The 27,768-nt window shown below is 41.4% G+C and overlaps 1 protein-coding gene across 1 annotated transcript in view; it reads right to left on the reverse strand.

Annotated features, from left to right (window-relative positions):
- Positions 1-13,759: 13,759 nt before the first annotated feature.
- The window catches only part of SLC22A4 (solute carrier family 22 member 4), a 72,895-nt gene continuing 58,886 nt past the window's right edge, over positions 13,760-27,768 (reverse strand). Inside the window, exons 5-10 of the mRNA XM_081318615.1 lie at positions 26,922-27,048; positions 23,563-23,660; positions 21,625-21,839; positions 18,960-19,142; positions 17,976-18,111; positions 13,760-17,194 (exon numbers count right to left, since the gene is read on the reverse strand). Coding sequence (XP_081174741.1) covers positions 17,113-17,194; positions 17,976-18,111; positions 18,960-19,142; positions 21,625-21,839; positions 23,563-23,660; positions 26,922-27,048 — 841 coding nt within the window. The 3' untranslated portion in view covers positions 13,760-17,112. The remainder of the gene's footprint in view (positions 17,195-17,975; positions 18,112-18,959; positions 19,143-21,624; positions 21,840-23,562; positions 23,661-26,921; positions 27,049-27,768) is intronic.

The following is a 27,768-nucleotide window of genomic DNA, read 5'->3' on the forward strand; positions in this document are numbered from 1 at the left end:
CCCCAAAACCACAAATGATCTCGCCCAGTGGCTTCATGTAGATGTTGAACAGGAGGGGCGAGAGAACCGACCCCTGAGGAACTCCACAAATGAGAGGCCTCGGGGTGGACCTTTGCCCTCCCGTCAACACCGACTGCGAGCGGCCCAGGAGATAGGAGGAGAACCACCGTAAACTGGTGCCTCCCACTCCCAACCCCCTGAGACGCCGCAGTAGGATACCATGGTCGATGGTATCAAAAGCCGCTGAGACCTTTCCAGCTAAATTTCATAGGGTTATGGTCTGCCCAGGTACCTGTCTCAATACACACCTCTTCAACTTCGGAATTAATTTCTTTTGACATCCATACCATATCAATTCTAGACCATGAAGTATGTCGATTAGAGTAATATGTATATTGTCTTGCCTTGTGGTTTCTTTCCCTCCATACATCCTGAATGTTTAAGTCTCTAGCCAAATTAAAAAAGGATCTCGGTAATGTTCTTCTTTTCCTTTTCCTAATCATCTTGCCCATATAGTCCAAATTGATATCTAAAATAGCATTAAAGTCTCCTAGCTATGATCTATACTACATATCTTATTATGTAGTGTTTTAAAGAACTGTTCTTGATTTCGATTCGGGGCATATATCTCTACCATCATCACCTTCCTATAATTTATTTCAACCTCAACTATCAATATTCTACCCTCTTTGTCATTATAGATTTGTTTGGCTGCCAATTTCTTATTCACATATAGTGCCACCCCTCTCTTTTTCTTTTGTTGGTCTAATGAAACGAATAGATTCCCTAGTTTTGGTTGGGCTAGCAAATGTTTTTGTTGTTCCTTTATATGGACTTCCTGGACTGCAACGATATCTAGTTGTTGACTAATGAGCTTATTAAAAAATTTCCGCCTTTTCATTGGCGAGTTTAATCCGTTGATATTTAAAGACAAAATTCTACACTCTTCTCCCTTTATTTTACTTACCGTATTTCTAGATTTTGTAGATCTCGTTGTCCGGGGCACTCTCGCATCTTTATCTCTAGCTCCATGTGACTCTGTAGACTCTCCAGGTTTATTCCTTCTATCCTCTACTCCTAAAGCTTTGCCTTCCATAGCTATCCGTCTTGTGCCTCTTTCTCTTACCTCCCTTCCGTCTTGATCTTCTACTTCTACTTCATCTTGGTTGTTAAAGTGGAGTTTATAGAAATCTTCTGCCTTCTCTATCGAATCCAATCTGTACCTTCTATCCTGCCATGTAACTAAAATACCTTCTGGAGTTAGCCATCTAAAGTTCACATTGTCACTAATCAATTTCGATGTTAAAAATTGATAGCCACGTCTCAAATCCCTCATCCTTCTAGGTATCTGTTTAAGGATAGTTATTTGTTGTCCTCGAAATTCTAATGGCTCCTCTATTGATCTATGTAGAAGTTCATCCCGGATCGATTTTTTAACCAGTCTTACATGTACTTCTTTAGGGAGGTTGTGTCTCCTCGCATAATTAGTTTGAACCCTGTATGTTTCGTCAATTTCCGCCAACATTTCCTCCTTCCCTAAACCAAGTGCCTTTGCCATTAATTCTGCCATCATATCCAGCAAATCTTCCCCTCTTTTTTCTTGAACATTTTGGAAACGTAAGTAGTGAGCAGCCTTTTCCGCTTCCAGGAAAATAACTGTTGTCTCTCGCTCCTTATTTGCCTGAAGTAGTGTTTCATTTAAATCCTCTACTTTCTTCTCCTCTTTTTCCATTCTAGCTTCCATATCCTGTAACCTTTGTTCATTTTTAATTATTTGTTGTTGAATCCCTTCAAATTTATCATCTATCGCTTGAATTTTCCCCTTAAGTTCACCAGTGTCACTTCTTATTTGACCTATCTCTTTCTTCATCTCCTCATGGTTTTTAGTCATTGCCTCATGCATATTTTGTAAGAGAGCATGTAAATCTTTAAAAGAATTTGAATTTGATCTTTCCCTTTGCAACATGTCCTCTATGGACTTCTGACTAGAAGGGCTTGAAGACATCCCTTGCCCCTGTGTTGTCGCCTTCTTACCTGTGCTAGTCTTAGTTAGATTCGGAATGCTTGTCATATTTAACCAGATTGCTTAATCCCAAACGCGCTTTACAAATATTTAGTTCCTTTAACCTTATATAAACCTTTAACTATATAACAAATGGTTATATATAACAATTACAGCCAGATATTTATTACCAACTAAACAGATTATATAATATATTTATCTAGATATGTTCAAAATCACATTCCTATTTAATTTCTGGCTCCGAGATTAGCACCTTTTATGTCTTTCTCAGCCACCAAAGACCAGTAGATGTCCCACTATCCAGACTTCAGTTCCTAAATTGCTATGTCACTTACTCCAGCTTAAGTCCGTTAACCTAGATCACGGGTCGGCAACCCGCGGCTCCGGAGCCGCATGCGGCTCTTTGAGCCGTCTCCTGCGGCTCCCAGCTGCCCGGTGCGCGTGCACCTCTTTGAACGGGCAGTGGTGTGCGCGCACCTCTCCAAATAGAGAGTGGCACTGCCCGTTTGGAGAGGTGCACGCGCACCTCTCCGAACGGGCGGAGGTGCGCGCGCACCTCCCCAAACTTTTGGAGAGGTGCGCGCGTACCTCCGCGCGAACGGGCAGCGGCGCCGCTCTTTGAGAAAGCTGCCGCGGCCCGTCTGCAAAGCTGCCGCCTCTGCTCCCTTCCTTCGCCCGGCCTGCTTTTCCAACCTCACTTCCCTCCCTGCCAAAGCTCCTCCTTTTCTACTCAAACCGATTTTCGGGGTTCCTCGGCTTACACCCCTTGGCGCGCACCTCTCCAAATAGAGAGTGGCACTGCCCGTTTGGAGAGGTGCACGCGCACCTCTCCGAACGGGCGGAGGTGCGCGCGCACCTCCCCAAACTTTTGGAGAGGTGCGCGCGTACCTCCGCGCGAACGGGCAGCGGCGCCGCTCTTTGAGAAAGCTGCCGCGGCCCGTCTGCAAAGCTGCCGCCTCTGCTCCCTTCCTTCGCCCGGCCTGCTTTTCCAACCTCACTTCCCTCCCTGCCAAAGCTCCTCCTTTTCTACTCAAACCGATTTTCGGGGTTCCTCGGCTTACACCCCTTGGCGAGAGACCCCAAACGTCCCTTTCTCGCCGCTCCTCCCTCCCTGCCCGCAGAGGCTCTTGCCCTCCCCTTTCTTGGTACCCCTTTCCCCCCGAGAACAACACGTGTAAATCTCAAAACGACCCCGGCAAGCTTCGCGCAAAGCCGCCAGGCAGACCCGCAAGCTGGGGCTCAGAGCCAGTAGCTGGAGGGGAAGAAAAAGACAGCGTCGTCTGAGGAGTCTCTTCTTTGGCTATCTTGCTCTGCCCGTCTCCCGCTTGAAAGAACCTCCTCAGCGGATCGGTGCGGTGAAGAGGCCGGGCTTCCTTCGGGGGGCCTTTCATTCCTGTACAAGGGGGAAGGGGAACTCTCTGTGCTTTTGTGTGTGCGTGTGTGTGTGTGTATGTAAAGCATGAGAGAGGGAGGAAGAGGGGGGGAAAGCAAGATCTCAAGCCCCGATGTTTCCTGCCTTCCACTGCCGGCGGCCGCCCCGCATTCTTAGCATTCCTAGGCTGTGACTCCGAGTTCGTCGTCGCCGTCTCCGCTAAGCAGCGCCGCTTGGAAGAGAAAGGGAGCAGTACAGGCACGCTCGTCCCAGCGGAGTGGCCGGCCCTCGTTTTAGTAGCGAGACAGTAATCGCTCCCCCCCCTCCATCACACATAAAAAAAATGGCAACCACGCGCGTCCGGAAGAGTAACGAAGAAACGCAGCCGGAACGTGAGCTGAGTTTCCAGGAAAAAAGTTTATTGCGAATACTAACGGCAAACAATGATCCGAAAGAAAGCGAAGTCTATATACCCCCACCCCCAACGCCCACCCCACCCAACCATACCCACCCCCTTTTACCACCCCACCCTTCCGTGGCAATGTCTCCTGCCCCACCCCTGCGCTCTTCCTTGGCCCGCTGCGTCGGCGCTGGGTCATGTCGGCCGGCTGCGCGTTTCTACGGCTGCTCCCCGGCCTGCCAGAAGGCCCCGGTGGCTGCTGGGGCATCGAGGGAGGCGCCGGTGGCTGCTGGGTCGTCCCGGTGGCCGCGCTCTTCCCCGGCTCGCTGGAAGGCTGCAGTAACGTGGGGGCTGCATACAGACGCCGGCAGCTGGTCACGGGGCCCGGTGAGTCCCTCTGCGGCCTCACCGGGTGTCGGGCGTGTCGAGCCGGACACCGGGCAGTCTCCCTGGCTGCGTCGGTCGATTGGAGGATGCAGCCGGCGTGCGGAGGGCAGGCCCCCAAGACGAGGTGGGCCTGCGCTAGTGGTGTGCGAGGATGGCGGGGGTGGCTCCCGTGGCAAGGAGGGCGCGTCCGTGGGGGGTGAGGGTCTCGCGCCGTGCTGCGAAGAGGGGCCCTGCCGAATGTCACGCCCGTAGGCTGCAACAGCTGCCACGGCCCGCCTGCAAAGCTGCCGCCTTCGGCAGCCTGCAAACGTGCCGCGGCAGCTCCCCCAAAGAGGAGGAAAGCCGCCGCGGCCCGTTTGCAGGCCGCCGCCTTCCTCTCTTTGGGAGAGCTGCCGCGGCACGTTTACAGGCTGCCGAAGGCGGCGGTGCCGCCGCCACTGGGAACTGGTTCCATCACACACACAGGAAGGTGGCAACCGCGGCGTCCACGCATGCGCAAGGAAAACCGTTTTGCGCATGCGCAAGACGTTTTTTGCGGGTGCGCGTGCATGGACGCACGCACGCGGCTTCCGCTTTTTTGTGTGTGTGATGGAACCGGTTCCCAGTGGCTCTTTTCCTTTTTCAGGTTGCCGACCCCTGACCTAGATGGACCTTACAAAGATCAATTTTAAAAGAAGATGATTTCAAGTCAAAGATGGAGAGAGAATTAGATCTCTTCTTTAAGGAAAATAAAGCTGAAGACACCTCTGTACAAAATAATTGGGACACAGCCAAGGCGATAATGAGAGGGGTAGCAATGGCATATATGATAAATAAGAACAAGGGGAAAAAACAACAACAGAAAAGGTTAGAAGGGGAATATAAAAGATTAGAAACAATACTCCAACAAGAACCACAAAAAAGAATGTCAGACAATCTATGGATTTAATTAAACATAAACTTAATATTCTAGATAAAGAGAAACTAGCACAACAGATGAGAGGCATAAAACAGAACTTTTTTGAAAATGCAAACAAACCGGGCCGATGGCTTGCAGATAAATTGAAAAAACAAAAGGAGAAAAGTTGGATTAGTAAACTATGTGATGACAAAGGGAGTATACTATCAGGAAGAGGAGAAAAAATCTATAGCCCAGGAATTTTATGAGCAATTATACAAAGATGATAGTCAGGTAAACGTGGAGAAAGTGGAGGATTGTTTCCAAAAAGCCAAATTACCTAAGGTTACAGAGGAAATCAGAAATATGTTGAACGAAGAAATTAGGTTGTCCGAGGTGATAATGGCCATCAATGAACAAAAAAACAATAAAGCATCGGGTCCTGACGGTCTTCCGATAGAAATTTATAAGGAACAACAAAATATTTTAGCACAACCCTTACTGGAGGCGTTCAATGCGGTATTAGAAGATGCAAGAACGCCTAAATCATGGTCTGAGGCAAATATAGTTCTTATCCCGAAAGATAATACTGACCATACATTAATTCAAAATTATAGACCTATATCGCTACTCAATTCGGATTATAAGATATTCACAACAATCATAGCACAACAATCATAGCTGAACGACTTAAAAGATTCCTGAATGACTTCATACATGTAGACCAGAATGGTTTCCTTGCTAAGAGGCAAACTAAACATGATATTAGAGTAATACTGGATACGTTAGAATATTACGAACTACACAGCGGACAACAGATGGCGTTACTATTTCTAGATGCCCAGAAGGCTTTTGATAATGTAAAATGGTCATTTTTATATCAACAACTTAATTTTATGGCTATGGGTGAAAAATTTATAAACATAATTAGGGCAATCTATACCAACCAGGAAGCAAAAGTAATTATTAATGGGGAAACATCTAGGAAATTTCAAATACAAAAGGGAACACGGCAAGGTTGCCCCTTATCTCCACTGCTGTTCATATTGACACTAGAAGTCCTAACAAGAATAATTAGAAATGAACCACAGATAAAAGGATTAGTTATTAAAAAGGAAACTTTTAAACTTCAAGCATTTGCGGATGATCTGGTCTTTATCATGGAGGACCCATATCACACGGGACCAAAATTACTGGAAGAATTAATTAAATATGGTGAAATTGCTGGATTGAGAATAAATAGACATAAGACTAAGATGATTGTTAAAAATATGACTAACAAACAAAAAGAAAAATTGGCTGGAATTATGGACATAGAAATAGTCAAAAAAATAAAATACTTAGGAATCAATATTATGGCTAGATGCACTTCACTTAAAGAAGATAACTATGATAAAACAGTGAAACAAATAAAAGGCGATTTGGAAAGATGGGGAAACCTGAACCTTTCATTATTGGGGAGAATTGCGGTTATCAAGATGAATGACCTGCCCAAAATCTTGTTCTTGTTCCAAAATATTCCAATACAACTTGACTCAAAATTTTTCCGAAATCTGAACAAACTGTCATTAAATTTTATTTGGCAAGGAAAAAAACCAAGAATTAAAATGAAATACTTGCAGGATACAAAGGAAAACGGGGTTTTTGGATTGCCAGTCTGGGAGTTATATTACCATGCCGCGGCGTTAAATTGGATTAGAGAATGGATAATTCTGAAAAATAGAAGATTACTGACTTTAGAAGGTCATGATTTACAATTTGGTTGGCATGCCTTTTTATGGACTGAGAAACAAGGTTATTTTCACACTTTCAAAAACATCGGATTAGGCAAGCATTATTTAACATTTGGAACAAAATTAGAACTCACAACTATACTAAAGTACCAGTCTGGCTATCCACTCTCGAAGCGATTGTCTATCCAAATCTATTCGACTTGGGCAACATAATTTCATATAAGGATATCATGAATGATGAGGGGGAATTGAAGTCTAGAAATGAATTAGATTTACAAGGAATAAAACTAGATTGGTGGGCCTATTTACAGATTCAATCAAGATTCGGGAAAGATAAAAAAGAATGGGGGATAAGCACCCAGGAAATGGCCTTGGACAAAATATTATTGGGCCCAGATAATAAACAGATAAAGAAATTATATAATTTGCTTCTGGGATATAAGTTGTTCGAGGAACAAGTGAAGGACCCTATGTTGACTTGGGCTAAAAATTTGGGACATGGCATTGACCTTGATACATGGCAAACGCTCTGGGACAGAAATAAAAGAATAACACTGGCTTCATCTTACAAAGAAAACCTATTCAAAATGTTCTACCGATGGCATCTTCCCCCAGCACGTTTAGCCAAAATGTATAAGACAGTATCTCCCAAATGTTGGAAATGCTCCGAAGAATTAGGTACATATTTTCATACGTGGTGGTCCTGTAGCAAGTCACAAAGATTTTGGCAAATGATTTGGACATGGCTAAAAGAAATATTAAGACAAGAAGTTGAGTTTAGTCCAGAATTTTTCCTATTGGGCATAACAAAAGAGAAATACCCCAAAGACGAGTTGTATCTGATGATTCATATTATTACAGCAGCAAGAATGTCATTTGCCCAGAATTGGAAAAGGAGTGAAATTCCAGTAGAAAACGAGGTAATAAGGAAAATTTGGGAATGCGCAGAAATGGATAAATTAACTTTGGAAATTAAAAATAAAGACCAATCAGGTTACTACAAAATTTGGAATAAATTTTATTTTTGGCGGGAACAAAAGGAAGGTCTCTATTAGAATTTATAGATTGGTTGATTGCTCTAAGTATTGTATTATATATAATCGATATGTATCTTAAGTGTATTTTATGTGTATATATACATATAGGAATATTGTAGACAAGAAGGTATGTCAGTCCGTTTGTACCGTGTCCAATGTTTTAAATAATAAATTTAATTTTAAAAAAAAGCCGCTGAGAGATCTAATAGGACTAGGACAGAGGAACAACCCCTGTCCCGAGCCCACCAGAAATCATTCACCAGCGTGACCAATGCCGTCTCCGTGCTGTGCCCGGGCCTGAAACCCGATTGGTATGGGTCCAGATAATCAGTTTCCTCCAGGAACAGAGGAAGCTGATGCGCCACCACACTCTCAACAACCTTCGCCAAAAAGCGAAGGTTGGAGACTGGACGATAATTATTTAAAACAGCCGGGTCCAGGACAGGCTTTTTGAGGAGGGGTCTCACCACCGCCTCCTTCAAGGAGGCGGGGAAGACACCCTCCTTCAAAGAAGTAGTTATTACTGCCTGGAACCAGCCTCGTGTCTCCTCCCGGGCCGCGTAAACCAGCCAGGAGGGGCACGGATCCAACAAACAGGTGGTGGAGCTCAGCCTCCCCATGATCCTGTCCACTTCATCAGGGGAAACAGGATCGAACTCAGTCCAGATAACATGCTCAAGACCGTCCGATTCCTCCACATCAGACTCCGCCCAGTCAGAGCCCAGACCGGCTCGGATCTGAGCGATTTTGTCCGTCAGATGATGACTAAACTCCTCGGCCCGTCCCTGTAAGGGATCCTCCCTCACCTCCTGGTTAAGGAGGGAGCGAGTCACCCTAAACAGGGCGGCCGGGCGATTATCTGCGGACGCGATGAGGGCAGTGAAGTAATTAGACTTCACCGCCCTCATCGCCGCAAGATAAGACCTTATAAAGGTTCTTAACTGCAATCGGTCAGATTCAGATCGGCTGGACCTCCAACCGCTCTCTAGACCCCGTCTCCAATGCTTCATCTCCCGGAGCTCCACAGAAAACTATGGAGCCCAGCAGGATCTGCGCTGGGTCAGAGGTCGCAAGGGTACAACACAGTCAAGTGCCCTGGCGGCCACCCTTTCCCAGGCATCCACCAAGGCATCGACTGGGCTGTGGGTGAGGGCGATGGGTATAGAACCAAGCGCCATCTGGAACCGTTCCGGGTCCATTAGGCGCCTGGGGCGGAACAACCTGGTCGGTTCCGCAGCCCAGTGGTGGGGGGTGGCGTAACGGAAGACCAGCCACAGGAGATGATGATCTGACCATGACAGGGGGACAATGGTTGGTGAACCCCCTCCCAGATCATCCAACCACTGTCCAGAGAGGAACACCAGGTCGAGAGTGTGACCCCCCACATGAGTCAGGCCCTGAATTACTTGGGTCAGGCCCATGGCTGTCATGGAAGCCATGAACTCCCGAGCTAACTCAGACGGCCCTCCCAGTGAGGGCAGGTTGAAGTCACCCAGAACTATAAGCCTGGAGAACTCCACCGTCAACCCTGAGAGGGTGTCGAGCAGCTCGGGCAGGGCTGTTGCCACACAGCTGGGCGCCAGGTATGTGAGCAACAAGTCCAACTGAGCCCGAGGGCCACATCTCAGGAGGAGGGACTCACTCCTGGCCATCTGGACAATGGTGGTCTCCCGTGGGCATAAAGTCTCCCAGACAACCACCGCCACCCCACCACCCCTGTCCTGAGCCCGTGGCTGGTGTAGCACACGGAAACCTGGAGGGCATAACTCGGTCAGAGGAACCCCTCCCTCCGAGCCCAACCAAGTCTCCGTGATGCACGCCAGATCCGCATATTCCTCCTCGATCAAGTCCTGGATGAGGGGAGCCTTGTTAACGACGGATCTGGCGTTAAAATAAACCAGTCTAAGCTCAGGGGCCTGATCACCCTCATCCTCGGGCAAAAGGGTGCTAACCGGAGGGTCGGAGCGCTCCACCGCTCGAAGACAGCGGGGACGCGATCCCAGATGTTGATGTGGCCCTCCGTGCAACCACCTGCTACCATTCCCTATCGTCATGGGGATTTGAAGACCCACCCCGACATTCACAGAACCAGCAGCCTCCACCCCCAACCCCGTCCCGTCAGGACCTCTAACAGGCCCAGACTGAGTGCCGGTTAATAATTCCCTCCCCACCCTACTATCCCTCCCCCTCCCTAACCTTTTAAAATAACCGGCTAAAAAATGTATCAGGGGCCTCTTAACACATCTCAACCCGAGGCCCCTATCTAAGCCTAGCCACCTCTCGGAGTCCCAACAATTGGGCCCGTCATTAAGGGGAGTGTGGAAACAGGCGGTTGGTCGTACCCAGGAGGGAGGAACCCCCCTGAGGGCATACAGATCAGCTCCAGAATAACGGTAACAAACCATGCAACAGTAAAATGTCCACCTAGGGCAGATATTACAAATATTTACAATGGGTGGTTCGATGGAATGATGGTATTCATTGAGTCCGGTAGGTATGTCTCTCAATCCACTAGTCCAGTAGTCCAGCTCAGCTCTCACCTGAGCTGGGGATCAGAAAGCAAGCCCCAGCCGTCCTCTCACTCCGACTGAGGAGTCCAACCTGGGGTGGAGAGAGCAAAGAGTCCCGGGCCAAGCCTACCCCAACTGGTCTCTCACACCAGTGGGGCGGTCGATAACAATCCAAGACCGTCCTCCCACCACGGTCAGGTCCCAGGCCCAAACCGGACTGTCAATGGGGAGGTCTTGATTCCAGCCGGGCATTAAAACAGCCATAATACCTGCCTGCCAGCACAGGAAGTAAGCCAGGCCGCAGCCAATCTTCGGGCCGCCGGCCATTGCCGCCATTCTGGAAGGGGGGGCAGAGACAACCTCTCTCACAAGCGTCCGCCCACTAGTTTAGATGATGTTCCAGCAGCGAGCAAAAGGCATTCCCGGCAGTAATTTAATAATCCAGGCATTCCCCAACATGTCCACCGCGGCGGGGCAAAAACTGAGGCCGATGTCCGGGCCTAACAGCCACCACCACCATCCGGAAGGAGAGAGAGGGCTCCACGCCGCTAAAAACGGCGCCTGCCAGCTGATAACAGTCCCAGCTCCCGATCGAGTTTCCAGCCAGTGAAATTGGTGAAATCGTTGCCGCCGCCCCTCCATACAAGCGGAGGGTATTCACGGCAAGAAAGCAGAGGAAGGAAGCCTGCAGCAGCACAGTATTGTTCTCCAGGCTGGTAGGCCAGCACCATCCGAAGCGCCGCTATCCGAAGGGGTGGGGCTCAGCGCCGCCAAAAACAGCGGCTAGCAGATGTCTCTGCATCCACCCCCCCCAGAATCGCCCCACCATACCGTGCCACGGCTGGGCCTCCCTAAATTGACCGATTTAGAGCCCTTGTGGAGCGCACATAGCTCAAACTGCAGCCGCCGCCATCTTGGAAAAAAAATCCCCTGAATAATGACGGAGCTTGCAAATGAAGTCTTTGAAAAGGCTTTATAATGTTTCCCAATTAAATAGAGAACAATTACTTATTGCATGTTTGCTTGGATAGGAAACAGATGAACTCTTTAGTACAGGGCTTTTCAACCTTTTCACCCATTCTACCACTTTTAGGATATGGCAACATCCGAGTACCACCAGTCGCCTAGCAAGCTGTCAAAAACTTGAAGACAAAAAAACAAAAAAAAACAGGAAAAAAGTGATGAAGTACAGGTAGTCCTCGACTTACAACAGTTCGCTTAGTGACTGTTCAAAGTTACAATGGCATTGAAAAAAAATGAATCAGTTGCCAAGCATCTGAATGTAAACCGCAAGACCCTGGAGATGCTGCAACATTCCAGCTGATCGGCGCTTCTTCTGGGCTCAGCAGAAGCGCCAGGATCAGCGCCGAGCTCCAGCTGAAGCCTGGCGCTTCCACTGAGCCCTGACAGCCCCGAAGCGCTGATCCTGGCACTTCCGCTGAGCCCTGGCAGCCCTGCAGCTCCAGCCATCTCTCACGGTGCTGCCACCGGTTCAGCTCATTCCCCTCCCCTGCCACCACTTTTCTAGGATGGTCGCGTACCACCTGCCAGGTGCCAATGTACCACAGGTGGTACCCATACCACTGGTTGAAAAGCCCTGCTTTAGTATACAGCAGGATCCAATCTGGGGTCGGTCACACTCCAGTATGACTCCGAAAGCTCGGAAAACAAAATCTCTGGTTCCGGTGATCAACCCAGATTGGATCCTGCAGCATTATCCTGGGACACGTATATTCACCTTCATTCGTTGTTAGTATACATCCACCACACCTAACAAGATAGCGTTCAGAAGACCAGAGGCTGCAATTGTATTTCTAAACAAATATTAATCTCAGATACACAAGTATAAACTTACATCTAGCTAACTTGAAGGAGAAAGATTTGATTTGAAAAATTGTTTAATATTAGAGGAATGTGTTCAAAAGATGTTATCTTGGTATATCAGTAGAAGTATAAAATCTGTTTGCAGAAACCCAGAAAATTTGCAATGCTCAGTACTGAAATTTCAGTGGTCTCCCAACCTAAAACGAACTAGATCCAAACCTGCTTATCATTTTGAGATTGCCAATAAGCACTCATCTTATAATTGTCTCCAAAATTATCATTCAACTATTTATCTTGCCAAATGGAAGATATTTTTGAAAGATTAACTTTGTGAACAATTTTAAAAATTAAGAAAATGAGAATAATTTATTTCCAATTTGTCCATGTATATTATTGAGGATACAGTTGCCTAAATTTTGAAGTCCAAATTCAAAATAGATGATTTTCAACCATTCTGTAAGTTTCAGTCTTGAAATGGTCTAATTTCCAGCTCAAGATACCTGTTTCAAACTTAGAAGAGGTACTTTGAGCCTGAAGTACTTCCACATTCAGAAATGTACTGTACTATTTGAGACACAGGTCACTCTGCTGTTTTAGAGACCCAGACCTCAAATCGATTGCATATAATATTAATTTAGGAATTGCTGTTTTGATAAATTTGTGCTAATTGTTTGTGAATGTTAAATCTGTAAATCTTTAAAAAAACGTTCCTTAATCTCTTTTCTGGTGCAGCAGACTAATCCAGTTGTTCCTCTGGAATGTCACATGATAAATTGCCACATTTATCACCTGATAACTATTAGATTAACTAATGTACATGCAGGCATTCTTTTGATCTTGAAAGTATTGATGCGAACTAAAAATATTTAGCAGTTCTGATAATTATTCAAAGTATTGTCTGCTTTGGGATATCACGGCTGCTTTGTTAAATTACTTGTGTAAGATACATAAAGGTAAAGGTTCCCCCCCACATGCCTGCTAGTCGTTTCCAACTCTAGGGGCTGGTGCTTATTTCCATTTCAAAGCCAAAGAGCCAGCTGAGAACGTCTCTGGGGTCATGTGGCCGGCATGACACCAAAGGCGCACGGAACACTGTTACCTTCCCACCATAGTGGTCCCTATTTTTCTACTTGCATTTTTTTACGTGCTTTCGAACTGCTAGGTTGGCAGAAGCTGGGACGAGTAACAGGCGCTCACTCGTTACACGGCACTCGGGATTCGACCTGCCAAACATCTGATCGACAAGCTCAGCGTCCTAACCCACTGAGGCACCGCGTCCCTTAGTGTAAGATACCCTACCCCAAGTATGAAATTATAATGGAGTGTTGATTGTAGTGCCATCACAATAGTCGTGACCTAAAGTGATTCTTTCATATTTATTGATATATCTGTGTTATTCAATACTAAATCAGCATCAATTCTCTCTCAAGCTTCATTTGGTTCCCCAACCTCCACCTTGCAGTATATATTTATGTTTCATATTGATTTTAGTCTACAAACCAAATAAGGACAATGTCATCATATGTGAAGGAAATGTATTACTATACACATGGAATTTCCCTTTTTTACTTTTGAGGCACAGAAAACAACTCAGCATAGGTTTTGAAGGTTTTGTTTATGTTTGCTCTCAATGAAGAAAATAAAAGAGGTACAGTTACATGGCGATACATGAGATTTCATAGCTTTATACAAATTGGCACAATCCAAATGAACAGCGAAGAGTCCAACATAGAACATAAATTTGTAAGATACCTTACACCTTTGTCTCGATCTGCTCTGAGGATCGCTCAGTAGGAAAGTCCATTGCGTTTCCTTCCCTCTTTTATTCACAAAATCAGTTCCTTCAACTGGAGAACTGAATTCCAATCAATATTCAGTACATCATCCGATACAGTGTAAGTGCAATCCAGCTCATCTAACAGAGCTGTTAGATGAGATATATGAGACGGATAACTCACACATTGGTAAACTGAGAAACTTCAGTCTTTAAATAAGAGAACACCAAACATGACTACAAGGCACTTCACAAAATTAACAGTTAAATGGAATTTGTTCAGCCTGATTTAAAACTTGTAGCCTTTTATTGCAACCTAATAGTAACCAGATTCCTTCCTTTTTAATGTCCTGCAAGGCAGGAGCAAAACTAGAACTGTACTGAAGCACTGATTTCCTACTTGCATGACTGTTGAATGTGTTTCATTGAATGAAACAAATTGTGATGCTGCCTACCAGAAGACATAGTTAAAACTTTGGCTAGCACAATTGTATTTACAGAAAAAAAATAAAGAGAGGAATAAAATGTGACAAATGACTCGTCTTCTTCCATTCCAAATGGTCCTCCTTCCATTTCCTGTCTTTGGAAGATTGCAATCATTATCTGAAAAATCCCTGAGAAAACTCTATATTGGCAAAAATACATTTTACTGAAACATATTTTGATGCAGTAATTATAGGACGACCTCCAAGGTCCCTTCCAACTTCATTATTATTATTATTATTATTATTATTATTATTATTATTATTATTATTATTATTATTATTATTATTAAATCTTCAGCTACCTATAATGAAAGGTAAAAAGAAATACAGTTGTTGCTTTTTTCAGCAGACTTTCTTCAGCTACTAAATTGGACCTCATTAGATGAAAGCAGCTATATTATAAGAAACTAAGGATATAACAGGAGGTTAAAATGCCTTTACAACTTGCATTAGGTCAGGTAATACTGTAATAGTCTTTATAGAAGTGATCCCTCCAAAAATTAAAAACAAAATTGCAAAGTCACAATCTTCTAGAAAGTGCAGCTTTCTAAACTGGACAGTGTTGAACTAAAAATCAAGAGACTCTTAAAACTACGCAAAAACTCTAGCAAAACTAGGTTCTCCAAAAAAAGTACCACAAAAATTGTTTTAGAAACAGTTACAATTACAACAAGGTAAAACTGTATTAGGAATCCATTATTTTGTTTAAAATATTTATACACAATATATTACATATTGCCAGATTACAATATATTATTAAACAAATTTGTGATATATTTTTTTGTTAAGAAAAGTCATTAGTGTGAGCTTTTTTCCCCCTAAGGGGTGTTTCAGAATCCTGCCTGTTTGCCACAGGCAAAAAAACCCTGAGAAAACACTGTGGATCCACAGCTATAGTTTGTGATTCAGAAACTGGCAATCTTACAAATAACTTGAATATTAGAAGAGTCATGTTAAGACTATGGAAATGTACCAGAAGCATAAAAAATTGAAAAATTAGCATATATTAATATGTTAGCTTTACTGCTCATAAGGACTCATAAGGCAAAGTGTTCTCCTACAAGGAATAGGAGCTACTAGTCCAGGATTTGTCACCTGAAGGTCAGGGATCGATTTAAATGCTGCTTTGGTCTTTTGTCATTCTTTTGTCAATGTAGATACAGATGCTCCATAGAGAATGTGAAGTTATTAATCTCTAGTTTTCAAAGGAATGGTTAGAAAAAGCTGCTTTTATAAAGACTTTCTTTGCCATATTTAAAACTTTTACTCCATCCTAGGTAAAATTTAAAGCAGCCTTCACAAAACCATCACAGAAGATGTGTTGGAATATAAACTCCATCATTCTCATCAATAGTCAGCATTATCTTGAGATCATCACATTGGAAAAGATTGGCCTAAGGTCATAAAACAAATCGCTCTGGACTAATAGTATTATAACAAAGCATGCTGTGTTCAGATTAATGGTATAAAAACACAGCATATTGTGCAGATTTGCTACAGTTATGATCCTGACATTTAAGATAAGTGGGTTGCATACCTTTTAATGAATTAAATCTGATTAATATATTACTAGGAATGGTACTTAGAAAGCCAGTTTCCTCCCATGATGCAGGCAAAATCTGAATTACAGAAATTTACATTTTCATAAAATGCCATTTTAAGCCTTTCAAATAAGAAATAGATGTAGGCATATGATTTTGTTGACAAAAGATAAAGAATTTCAGTGTTAAATGGGCAACAAATTGCGATCCATACATAAAGATCCAATTGTCTGAATACCTGATTTTATTCACTATCTTACAATATGACTTTCTCAGCAAAGGATTTGTTGACAAGCTCATGCACTCCATCATCTTTAATATTTACTTTAAGAATCCAGTTTCATAAAATAGTTTCTTCTGGCAGGCTGACTTACATCCAACATAATACCTGATTTATATTTTTCATTGAAGAAAATAAATAGAGCTGTATTTGGGCCCAGTGAATTAATTATTCATATAAATAACTAGGATGCAAAGTGTGGAGAAACCATGTCTACATATTGTATTGCATTGTTCCCTCTCTGACAGGCAAATTTCCTAAAAGGCAGAAGCCAATGATGGTTAATTTTAGATTTTGGATTTTCAGAGCTATTTTCTGGTTGACAGAAAAAATACATAATTACAATTTATTTCTAATAAGTAAACAAATTTCAAAACATGTGCTTCACTTTTAAAAATATCTTTTAAAGTTTAAAATTACAATTTTTATTTTAAAGATTTTTCAACCGAGCCTTAGAAAATATAGCCCTATCCACAAAAAAATTCTGCCATTTATTTTCTAAAGCGTAATATTATACCGTAGATCTTAATCCAGACTAGAATACTTATAAATGATGTTTGGAGTTCAAGAAATGTTATAAAAAGGATAAATACACATATACAACAATAAAATAATACCTACACCTCAAGAAGAGATGAAAATACTCAAGACCTCACAAAAATACAAATCCCAAACCAAGGAATAGAAAGTGTTACTGATAAAAGTAACTTGTGCCAACGCAGCAATTTAACACAATTCCACATATTTGGTACATCAGTGTTTTGAGAACCACAGGATGGTTAGGAAAAGTCTGTCTAATAGTGTTATCGACTTTCATATAGCTTTAGAAATATTGTTAACCACAAACTCTTCCAGTTCAACTGATATGATCAAAATGATGTCATATTCTTGATGGTCAGTTCACTTTGCTCTGAATTCTCTACCCTGTAGAGATGTTTTCTTTTGCTTAACCTAAAAACAAATAGGAAATTGTGTACATTAGAAATGACAGCAGCAAACAATTAGTTTTATCAAAATACCCTTTGGTATAAATGTGAACTATTAAGAAAGGAGTGGCTCTGATTAATTAAATCAGTCCCAAAGATTTAAGTAGGAAATTATTTCCACTAAACTGAATGAAAGACAATACTTTGGAGAACCTGGCCTTGCAAGAATAGGGTGCTAAGACGGAAGCCTCATTCTGTAAACTTCGCATGCAATTCCTTCTCCAAATACCATGAAAATACCAGGCCTGGGGGTTGTGGCAGCTGTCTGACACTGCTGAAAGCCTCAAGCCTCTACTTCAGGCCCAACCCCAGTGCTGCTACCAATGAATACTGCTCTGCAGGGCAACCAAAAGGTCATAAATTGGAGTGGGGAGGATGGAATACGGAAGCTGTACAACCCCGTGGTCATATAGTCAGGCAGGCAGCCAAGTGCCTGACTTCAGATCGTGTGACCATGGGCGCCCTACAACAGCCATAAGTTCAGGCACAGGTCGTAAATCCTTTCATTCAACACTCATAATTTCAAGTGGTCACTGAATGAATGGCCATTATGATAGTGTTGAATGAAAGGATTTATGACCCGTGACTGAACTTATGGCTGTTGCAGGGTGCCCAAGGTCACACTTCTGGTTTCTACTGGCCTTAATACAGAAGTACATGAAATTCTTTTCTGCCTTTTAGCTTGAAGTTCACCAGACTTTATATGAAATACAGTGAGGAATTCTATTTCAGTAAAATCAAGTTACCCATTAATTTGCTGCATCTCATCAAATGTCTCTGGCAGAGGTTTCCCATAACTTTCTGGTAATAAGAGGGTGAGAATCCCTATCAATAAGGTTAGGCTGCCCATGATGATGTAAGGTAGAAATTTACCATAGGCACCTGGTAAAACATAAAAAGTAGGTTTATTACATAATGTTACAATATTAATTCATAATCATTTTATCTATTTGATTCCTGTCCTTTCCTCCTGGATTTTATCTGGATGTATTCCTTTTAAACTCAACAGCAATCTTTCGTGATCTGTACTTTAAAAATGTTATTTTGCACTATCCAATGTAGACTGTTTTGTGCTATTTTTGTCATGTGATTTCATTGTGCAGGTTTTGCTCCTTTGAATCACGTTATGATGTGTTTTAATTGATGTTTTTACTGCACATTACCTTCGTATAATAGATAGAAGGTATGATTTAAAGAAATAGGAGAGTTAGAGTGTGATTTATTAGGTAGGTTTTATGAATGATTGTCATTTAATGTCTATAGGTTTGAAATCCCTGTTTCAGTACTGCATATTATGTAACAAAACATTTCTTGGTAATATGAAGAATAGTTTTTTTGTTGTGCGTTTAAATCAGTGTTGATTCCTTCGCAATATTTTAGAAATGGTTTGCCACTGCCTGCTTCCTAGGGTTAAGAGTGTTACTGGCCCAAGGTCACCTCCGAACCTGGTACCTTTAACCACTGTCCCCAAATAGTTCTCTACTAATAATTACTGGTCTTGAATTATAATCCACCACTGGAAAAGTACTAGGAATCAAGTGCTTCCAGAAGAATAATGATGGCTTGCACTGAATATCTAGGTCTTTTGAAAGGCAATGTGAGTTATGCCTACAAAATAAACACAGGATTAATGAGATCACAGAAAGCTTACTGAGTATTTCTCCATCAACTCACAAGCTAAACTAGGGAAAATTTTATTTTGAGCACATTTAAAATGATAAATTTCTTACCCAGGAAAACAAAGTATGGTGCAATAATGCTGCCCACCCGGGATGACATGGAAGCAGAACCCACTGCCATGTTTCTCACTGTCGTTGGGTAGAGTTCTGCAGTGTAGACATAAAGCATGGAGAAGGCTGATGTGATCCCAAATTTCCCCAGCATCACTAAGATGAGAGACAGAACGTGGAGATCTGTGTGAAAAGAAGTTAAGGAAGAAACAAAATTTCAGTGCTTCTTTTAATAATCAACTTTGAACAAGTCCTACTTTTACCTTAAGGCCTGGTGACCTTCCGCATGTCTCCAACCAATATGATCCTAAGCTTTCTTTTGCCAATTGGGTCCACAATACTTGCTGACGTCGTTGATCTACCTTGTTTTAAGTCTCTTTCGTGGACACATTTTATCAAGTGGGATCCCTTCTATAATAACTGCCTTGGTCCACATGCCATAACTACTGAGAAACCTCCTGAGGCATGCTTTTAAGGCCTACTTCGCATCATCCCATGAATGCTTAGAAATCAATTCAAAATCTTTTGAGAATTGTGACACTAACAGAAACATCACCAGAACAGAAGTGGGTATGCATGCAAAAATGTCTGTGGAAGAGTGAAAGATTACTTGATCGATCACAAATAACCAAATGACAGGTGGACCAAGCAGTCATAGAATGGATCCCACTTGATAAAAAGTGTCCATGAAAGAGACCTAAAAAAAAGATGAATTGACAATATCAGCAAGTATTGTGGGCCCAATTGGCAAAAGAAAGCTGAGGACTGTATTGTTGGAAACATGCCGGCCTTCATCCAGTACTGGATACACAGTAGCTGTCTTACATCTTACTGGCTGTATATCACAAAAAAGGTATTAGCAAGCTATCAGAAGCTGGGGGGGGGGGGGAAATCACTACTGGTAACAATTATCTAATTAATGCAGGCATTGGTCATATAATAGCTTTACAAACAATACTGCTTAAATAAAGATGCTACCCAGATGAATCACAACTGTAGACATGTGAAACTGCATGCATGATGGTCTGGGAGCATATAAGTCACTAGTTGTCTTTCTAGCTATTTTTTGCCACACCTACAGTACACCAGAATTGGTGATAGATTTAACAGAATTTGTTAAATCTATCACAGATTCAAAGACCAGTCTTCCAACGTAAAGGGATTTCATGCACCACAAAACCTGAAGTAGTAGCCATGCAATAAATTGTTTGATATGATGCTGGTCTGTGACCATAATATTGATCAATTTGATTTGTTTCTTTAGTGTTGCTTCTTCCCTGAAGGCTTGTTGGGCCTAAAAACGAAAGGAAGGCATGCAAAGGAAGAATCTTTCGAATCCAAAGTGTAGTCAAATAAATATGAGAAGAGAAGAGATAATGTCAAGACTGAGGCCACATGAAAGTAAATATCTACAATGATACTGTAAAATTTATTTTTATTTATTTACTTAGAAAATATATATAGTTGCTCTAACATAAAAAACTCTAGTTAACAACAGCAAACAAGCTAAAATAATTACAAAACATTAACCAGGCCACCATAAAATAAACTGAGTTACAGTCATACCTATATTGGGTTTATCTATTATCCTGGAGACCAAGAAGGTCATGGCCATTGGGATCTCAGGCTATGACAATGCAAAAAAAAATAAATAAATCAACACTGGATCTGAAAAAACTGTTGGAGCTGATCATGAATTACCGAAGGATCAGAAAAACCAGGCATCCTAAGTGGCAGCGTGAATTGTTGAGAACCTGGCATTCTGAACAAAATTGAGTCTAGGAGAGTGTCGCAATAACTCTGGAATTTGAGAAGGGAGTGAGAACTTGAAGGATAAAAGACCTCATGGTAATTTCCTTTCTGTAAACATGGTGAGAAGCAAATCACTTCCACACTTGATGTTCTTACAAAAATGCAATTATTAAAAAAATTAAAAACTCACAAACTCACAGAGGTAAGTCAATTTTTACAGTGCCACCGTAACTTTGAACAGTGATTAAACGAATGATTGTAAGTAGAAGACTGCTTGTATGGCAGTTGCAGAATAACTGACGGTACTGCAAGAATATTACTGAGGCATCTCAAATTGTGAGTTGAAGTCACTTAGGGAGTCGTGAGTAATTAAAGGGATCTTGCACAGAGAAAGTGGGAAAGTTGTTAGAATGTTACTGCTACCAGAACTGGATTGTACTGGCCTTTAGTGGGCAGCTGCAGAATTGCAACGTTTAAGAACCTTTGCATTTAGAGATTCAAATGTAATTATTAAAAGTCAATTATATATTTATTCTTTTGCCCAGCCTTAAATTCAACGAAGGCCAGTAAGAGATCACAGTACCCAAAAGCTGAGCAACTGCATTTGGCTTTCCACCAAATTCTCTCTACCATTTGGGCATTTCCTGAAATTTTTTAAATTTTTTTTTTGGTACGGGTATATTTTGTGGATCTGTGGTACACAGAGGTCACAAAAATAAACTGATAAACATCCCTACAATGATCAGTGAATGCAGATTTTTATCTATGCATAATCTTAATGAATTTTCCTGGAATAGAATATATAGGTGTAAAACATCATTCTTTAATACTTGTTCCATCTCCTCATACAGTATTGTCAATTACTACAGCACAAATGAAATGAAATGAATGAACAGACACAGACACATCTTACCTGAAGGTACTAACTGTATGAACAAAATAACTCCTCCTCCCAATAAGAGAGTGCCAGATATTGTATAACGCCGAGGCAAGATCCGCAGGAGGAGCCAAGCAATCACATAGGCTGGGACCTCAATGACTGCTGACAGAAAACAATTGAAGTAGGCATCTCCATGCAGATTAGGGGTGCTGAGTGACAGACCAAAATAGCCAATAGATGTAAGCATCCTGAGATAAAAAGAGAAATTAGCAAATATAAATAGCCACAATCTGGCACAATTAGCCCAACAGTAGAATAGACTTATTTCCTATTTTAGATGGCACTTTTTTGAATTGGAATAGAAAAAAATACACTGGGAAATTACATATACAATCCTCTGGACATCTACGTTTTGATGCTGCTTTCCTGTTTTTCAATAATTTGTGTAAATAAGTCTCTTAAATCAAATTCATAATATCCCTGAGTGAAATACAACCTGGTCCTTCTAATGACAACGCGGAAAAGCTGACTGTTCACCCTAAAGCAGTGATGGCAAACCTTTTAGAGACTGAGTGCCCAAACTGCAGCCTAAAACCCACTTATGTATCGTCAGGTGATGGGTGGGCGTGGCCCATTGGGTGGGCGTGGCTGCGGTGGTAACGGCAGACTGGGTGGGACTAAAAAGTTCAATCAATCAATTCCAACTTTGCGAGATCTTTTTTTTTCCTGCGAGAAGTTGAAATTGATTGATTGAACGAACCTTTTTTTTGTTTACACACGGCAGCGGAGGCCTAAAGCGAAAAGGTTTTATAAAACCCAGCTGAAGGTCTAGGACTGGAGCAATGGCACACGTGTCCACAGAGGGCTCTGCGTGCCACCTGTCGCACAGGTGCCACAGGTTCACCACCACAGCCCTAAAGTATCTTTAGTGCTGTTATATAGCATGTACCTGTTAGAGGCAAGCCATCCAATGAGACTATCTAATTTTAAATGCTGATTGCTCATATGGGAAGACAAGAAGCTCCTCAAGACTCTTAATTATCCAATTCAGTATATGAGGTGCTAAAGATTTAACTGAACTGAGACTTAAATATTGGTTTCTTTGGTTCAGAAAATGTATATGATTGTGGAAAGTCTTATACAATAAATGGTGCCTATGCAGTAGTTTGTGAATCTCTTGATAACACTATAGTATAGTGACAGTGTTCATTATTATCTGGTGCAAAAAGTGCTTGCATTAATAGTTGCTTTTAATTCTAATGTCCAAATGGCTATTTAAATAAGCAGGCTTTATTTCTTGTAGTTTATCTTTGCTGATAAAGTCCAGTATTTTCAATAATATATTAAAAAGAAAACCATGCAAAGAATTGACTGGACTAAGACGTATCTGGTGCTTAAATGTAAATTGGTTCCTTTTTTCTTGACTTTTGTTTAGTTAAGTTGTTCTTTATTATTATTTTTCTATTGGATCTCTGGGGCTGGAAACAAGAATAGTGTGATATTGTTTAGTCTGGTGTAATATCTAATCCTGTTGATTAGTATTTAGCTTTGTCTGGTTAAAATGTTAAGGTAAAGAAGTAGGCAAAAGTGTTCTGATGCAGTTTTGTTACTGAAATGCTTCTGCTTGCATGAACTCCGTTGCTCACAACTCCCAAATCCCTCCATACTTACATGCATCAGCAAGCAATCTAATAAAAGGTCCTTTAGGCATAGAAAATTATTTAGAAAAACATTCACAATTTTCTGATCTACATCACATTTTAATGGCAATTCACATGTTAAGGGCAGCTGAAAATGCCAAGCAGGGCAGCGACGTAAATTGATCAGTTAAAAATATAAAATAAAATCTCATTTGGTAATAAGGATTGGAATGTCCCAAACAGCCTAACTCTACCCGAACAAAAACCAGATCATCGGGTCTCTGCACTTAACGGGCCTCTGCATTTAATGAGCCTGCTGTTGGAACCTTACCATAAAAGAAGAGACATAAAAGTCATAATTGCAATGTTTCGTGATCTGAACAAGTCCAAAAACACACCCTGATGTTGCTTGGCTTTCAAATCTTCTACCTTAGGAGGAAAAGAAAGGAAAAAGGGGAACATTCCAAAACCAAGCAAGTAAATAAACATAAATGTCCTGGATATCATACAAGGCAAAGAAAAGGAAAAAAAATCAAGCCGTTGATTTAAAGAAGATGGAGACTTACTGAATGCTTTCAATTTTGACAGTTTTATGTATTTTCACTCTCCTTCAGCACAGATTTTAATCTGTTTTGGGGGCCAGTTCAAAATTTATTTATTTCCCCCCCAAAAAAATTCTTTTATCTTACAAAAAACAGTCTTATGTTTGAGAATTAGCCTAAATTAGTAACAATCAATTAACAAGGATTGTTGGGAAAAGAGACCTAATGAATTATGTTTATTGATGAACACATGACACATACTGAAGCAACAAGAGCTCCATAATAAAAATCAGCCAGTTATGAAATAAAATACTCAGCAAGTTGATGTGATTCCCAGTTTCATGGATAGCTTCCTTAGGAAGTCCAGCTACTGTAGCCCTAGACTTATGACCATTCAAAATTATGGTGCTGAAAAAGGTTTGGTTCTTGCACTTACGACTGGTCCTCACACTTATGACTGTTGCAGGATCTCCATGGTCATGTGATCCAAATTTGAGTGTTTGGTAACCAGCGTGTATTTAGGGGTAGGATGATCACCATCAGCAATCTTTTTTTTTTATTCCATTTATATCCCGCCCTTCTCCGAAGACTCAGGGCGGCTTACAATCTAAGAAGCACAAATCAATGTGCTTAGCAATAGCCTTCATTCTATGTATATGCCTGCTTATTAGGGCTTTCGCCCCCCCAAGCGGCATTTTTACAAAGTCAGCTTATTGCCCCCAACAATCTGGGTCCTCATTTTACCTACCTCGGAAGGATGGAAGGCTGAGTCAACCTTGAGCCTGGTGGGACTCGAACCTGCACTAATTGCAGGCAGCTGGTGTTACTTAAGGAGGCATTAGCCCACTGCTCCACCAAGGATCTTCCCAGTTGCCTTCCAACAAGCAAAGTCCATGGGGAAAGCTGAATTCATGTAACAGCCGTGTGATTCACTTAATGATCATGATTCACTTAATAACAGCAAAAGTCATAAAATTGGGCATGGCTCATTTAATGACCACTTCACATTCAATAGAAGTTCCAGTCCCAATTGTAGTTGTAAGGCGAGGAGTACTGTAGCTTTGTGTCAGAGATATGTGTGTAAAACTGTCCAGAGAAAACCTTTGCCCTTAACGCTGTACAGCTATTTGATTTCATTTTTAGTTCAGAATTAGACATTCTCCTGGGATTTTCCATTCTGGAATTTGTTTCGGGAGTGCCAGTGAAAAGTGTGTCCCTAAGTTATAATTTAAAAAACAACTCTTTGTTTTTTGCATGTACCTGGTAAAATTAGGAGTATAAAGTCAAGAGTTTTCTGCAACTATAAAAACTGAGTCTGTGGCCTTCCACAGAAGTTCATTTCTGTCTCCCTTTATAATCTTTATTTTAACAATCTTGATTAGATTGGGTTGGGAAAGGAAGGATGTCAGAGTTAAATGGAGTTAAAATCCCTTGTAAACTAAATCTCAAAAATACACACAACAGCCAACTGATGCATTGCCTATCTTTACTTACTCTTAGCACCATTTTCTGCTTTGTTGGCACCTACAACCAAGAATATGTAATTGGGAGAGAAAACAACAACTTCATACATTAGCTGGTAAATAATTATATTGGAGGTGATTGCTCAACTTTTGCTCCATTTGACTCCAAAACTCCTTACTCTTCCCAAGTTTTTTTTTTAAATAAAACTGAGACACACTATGTGGCCAGAAACTTTTGTTTAATGCTACAAGGGAATAAACTATCTCTCTCTCTATATATATAATCAGCCTTTATTCTCAAGACTAACATGACAATGAGCTACACTAGGTGGAATGCACACTTTCTTGAAGTTTTCTATTGCAAGTGTTTGGGAAAGAGGGAAAATGCAACTTGTCCAATGTCCATTTCACAACTATGCTGGTGGCCCAATCAAATTCAGACATGTGCAATTCATTATTTGTCTGCAGCTCACAAGGGGAGGGATGTGATTTTTTTTTCCTTGGCAAACGAAAAGACTGTATAAAGCCATCCTGAAACTTTAAGAAAAATGGGTAGCATGTTTGTCCAAGCCAGAAACACAATCTATAGCAATTTATGACTGAACGATAAATCCTGCCGATGTGATTAAACCACAACCTTTGGGCAAGAATAGAACTACAGCTGACAAGTAGAATAACATAAGTTGAACAAGCTCTAAGCCACCTCTGCAATATATTAAAATGCCTGCTATGGGGGATAAAAGCAGATCCTATGCAGAAAGATGAGTGCCAATGTTGTATTTAGAATCAGGAAGGTTTGTTGATGATCTTGCTGTTACTGAGCTAGAGTTATACATTTTTTTCTTAATTTTTAGGCAGACATTTATAGCATATTGTCTGTTCTTGTTCTCTTTCAGGACATACAGTGGTATTTTATTGCACATATAACTGGGTTTATAGTGCAGTTCACCTTGAAAAATTGTTAATGCTTTTGAAGACCTTGCCATATATGAATCATTAACTCAGATGTAAGTACTGGTGCATGCAAACTATCACCTGTTTTACCTTAGAGCTATGTTTTTTGTTTTTGTTTTTAATATGACCAATAGTACTAGTGAGACCTGCTATTTGTCTGTCTTCTGTCTATCTAATCATAAACCTGATTAGATTTTTATCCCATTGTTATTACTTTATAAGTAATCTGTGATCATACTTAATATGCCTTTCTATTTTCTAATCTGTGTGGTAGGCTGGGTTGCGAGAGAGTAACTGGTCCAAAGTCAACCAGCTCAGTCACTATTGTAATAGTGCACTGGTCTTCAAACCTGGCCCTTTTATGACTTGTGGACTTCAACTCCCAGAATTCCTCAGCCAGGCATGCTGGCTGAGGAATTCTGGGAGTTGAGGTCCACAAGTCATAAAAGGACCACGTTTGAAGATCCCTGTAATAATGGGTTACAGCAAGTACTATAAATATATAAATATACAATTTTTTGTTTCTGTGGATCGAAGTCATTGTTGACTGGTGACTGCCAGGACAAATGATTTCTCCTTGCCTGCTTCCCAGGTCGGAGAGAGAGTGACTAGGCTAAGGCTTTATTCCTAAGGTAGGTCTAGAACTTATGGTGTCCTGGTTTCTAGCCAGGTACCTTAACCACTACACCAAACCTGCTCTTAAGTATACAACTATAACTCCTAATACTTACCTCCACTGGATCTAAAATTATTGATGGAGCTGGAATCCTGTTTGTTTTTGCTGCCTTCCGAATAATAGCTTCAGCTTCTCTGAATCTTCCTTGAGAGATCAGCCACCGAGGAGATTCAGGAATAAACCTGCAACAAGTCCAAATTATCTCATTATTTTTTTTTCATAAATTGATAACATCACGGTGACTGAAAGGGTTTTCACTTAATTGTGATATGACAAGCCAGAGGTCTGGTCCATTTGCATATAGGAAGCATGGAAAGGAATGTGTCAGGATGAGCACTAACTAACTCACTGCATTATGCTGTTCTTTAATGATCGTGGAGCTAAATTCGGGGGGAAAAATAGAACATGCAGATGCCAGATTTTTCTCATTTCAAGGCAACTCTTTTTGTTTAAAAAGACTTCACTTTCGATATAAACAGATAAACATTTGAGTCAATACTTGCTAATTCTAATAGAACAATTTATGTTAACTTGTGTGTATAATCCAGTGAATTGGATAGGTGGACTATGAATGTGTTTATAATAAATATATTTGCTTGGAAGTGAGTATAATACAGACTGTGTATCTCTTATATTATGCTAGCTTAGACTGTAACTCAACTGGGACCCATATAAATACTATATAGGAGCTAATATATGTTAACACAATGTTCTTCCTTACACCCTAATGTCTTTCCTTAATAATTCCACAACTTCACATACATTGTATACCTATCTAGCTGCTTTCTATAATTTGGAGAAAATTGCAATATATGGTATAGAAACCTGTAATACTAATTCTCTGCAGTGAGTATTCAAAGCTACAATGAAGATTTGGTATACTAAAATAACAGGTGACATCC

The sequence above is a fragment of the Vipera berus genome (assembly GCF_964194415.1).
Source record: "Vipera berus genome assembly, chromosome: 2".
Classification (NCBI taxonomy): domain Eukaryota; kingdom Metazoa; phylum Chordata; class Lepidosauria; order Squamata; family Viperidae; genus Vipera; species Vipera berus.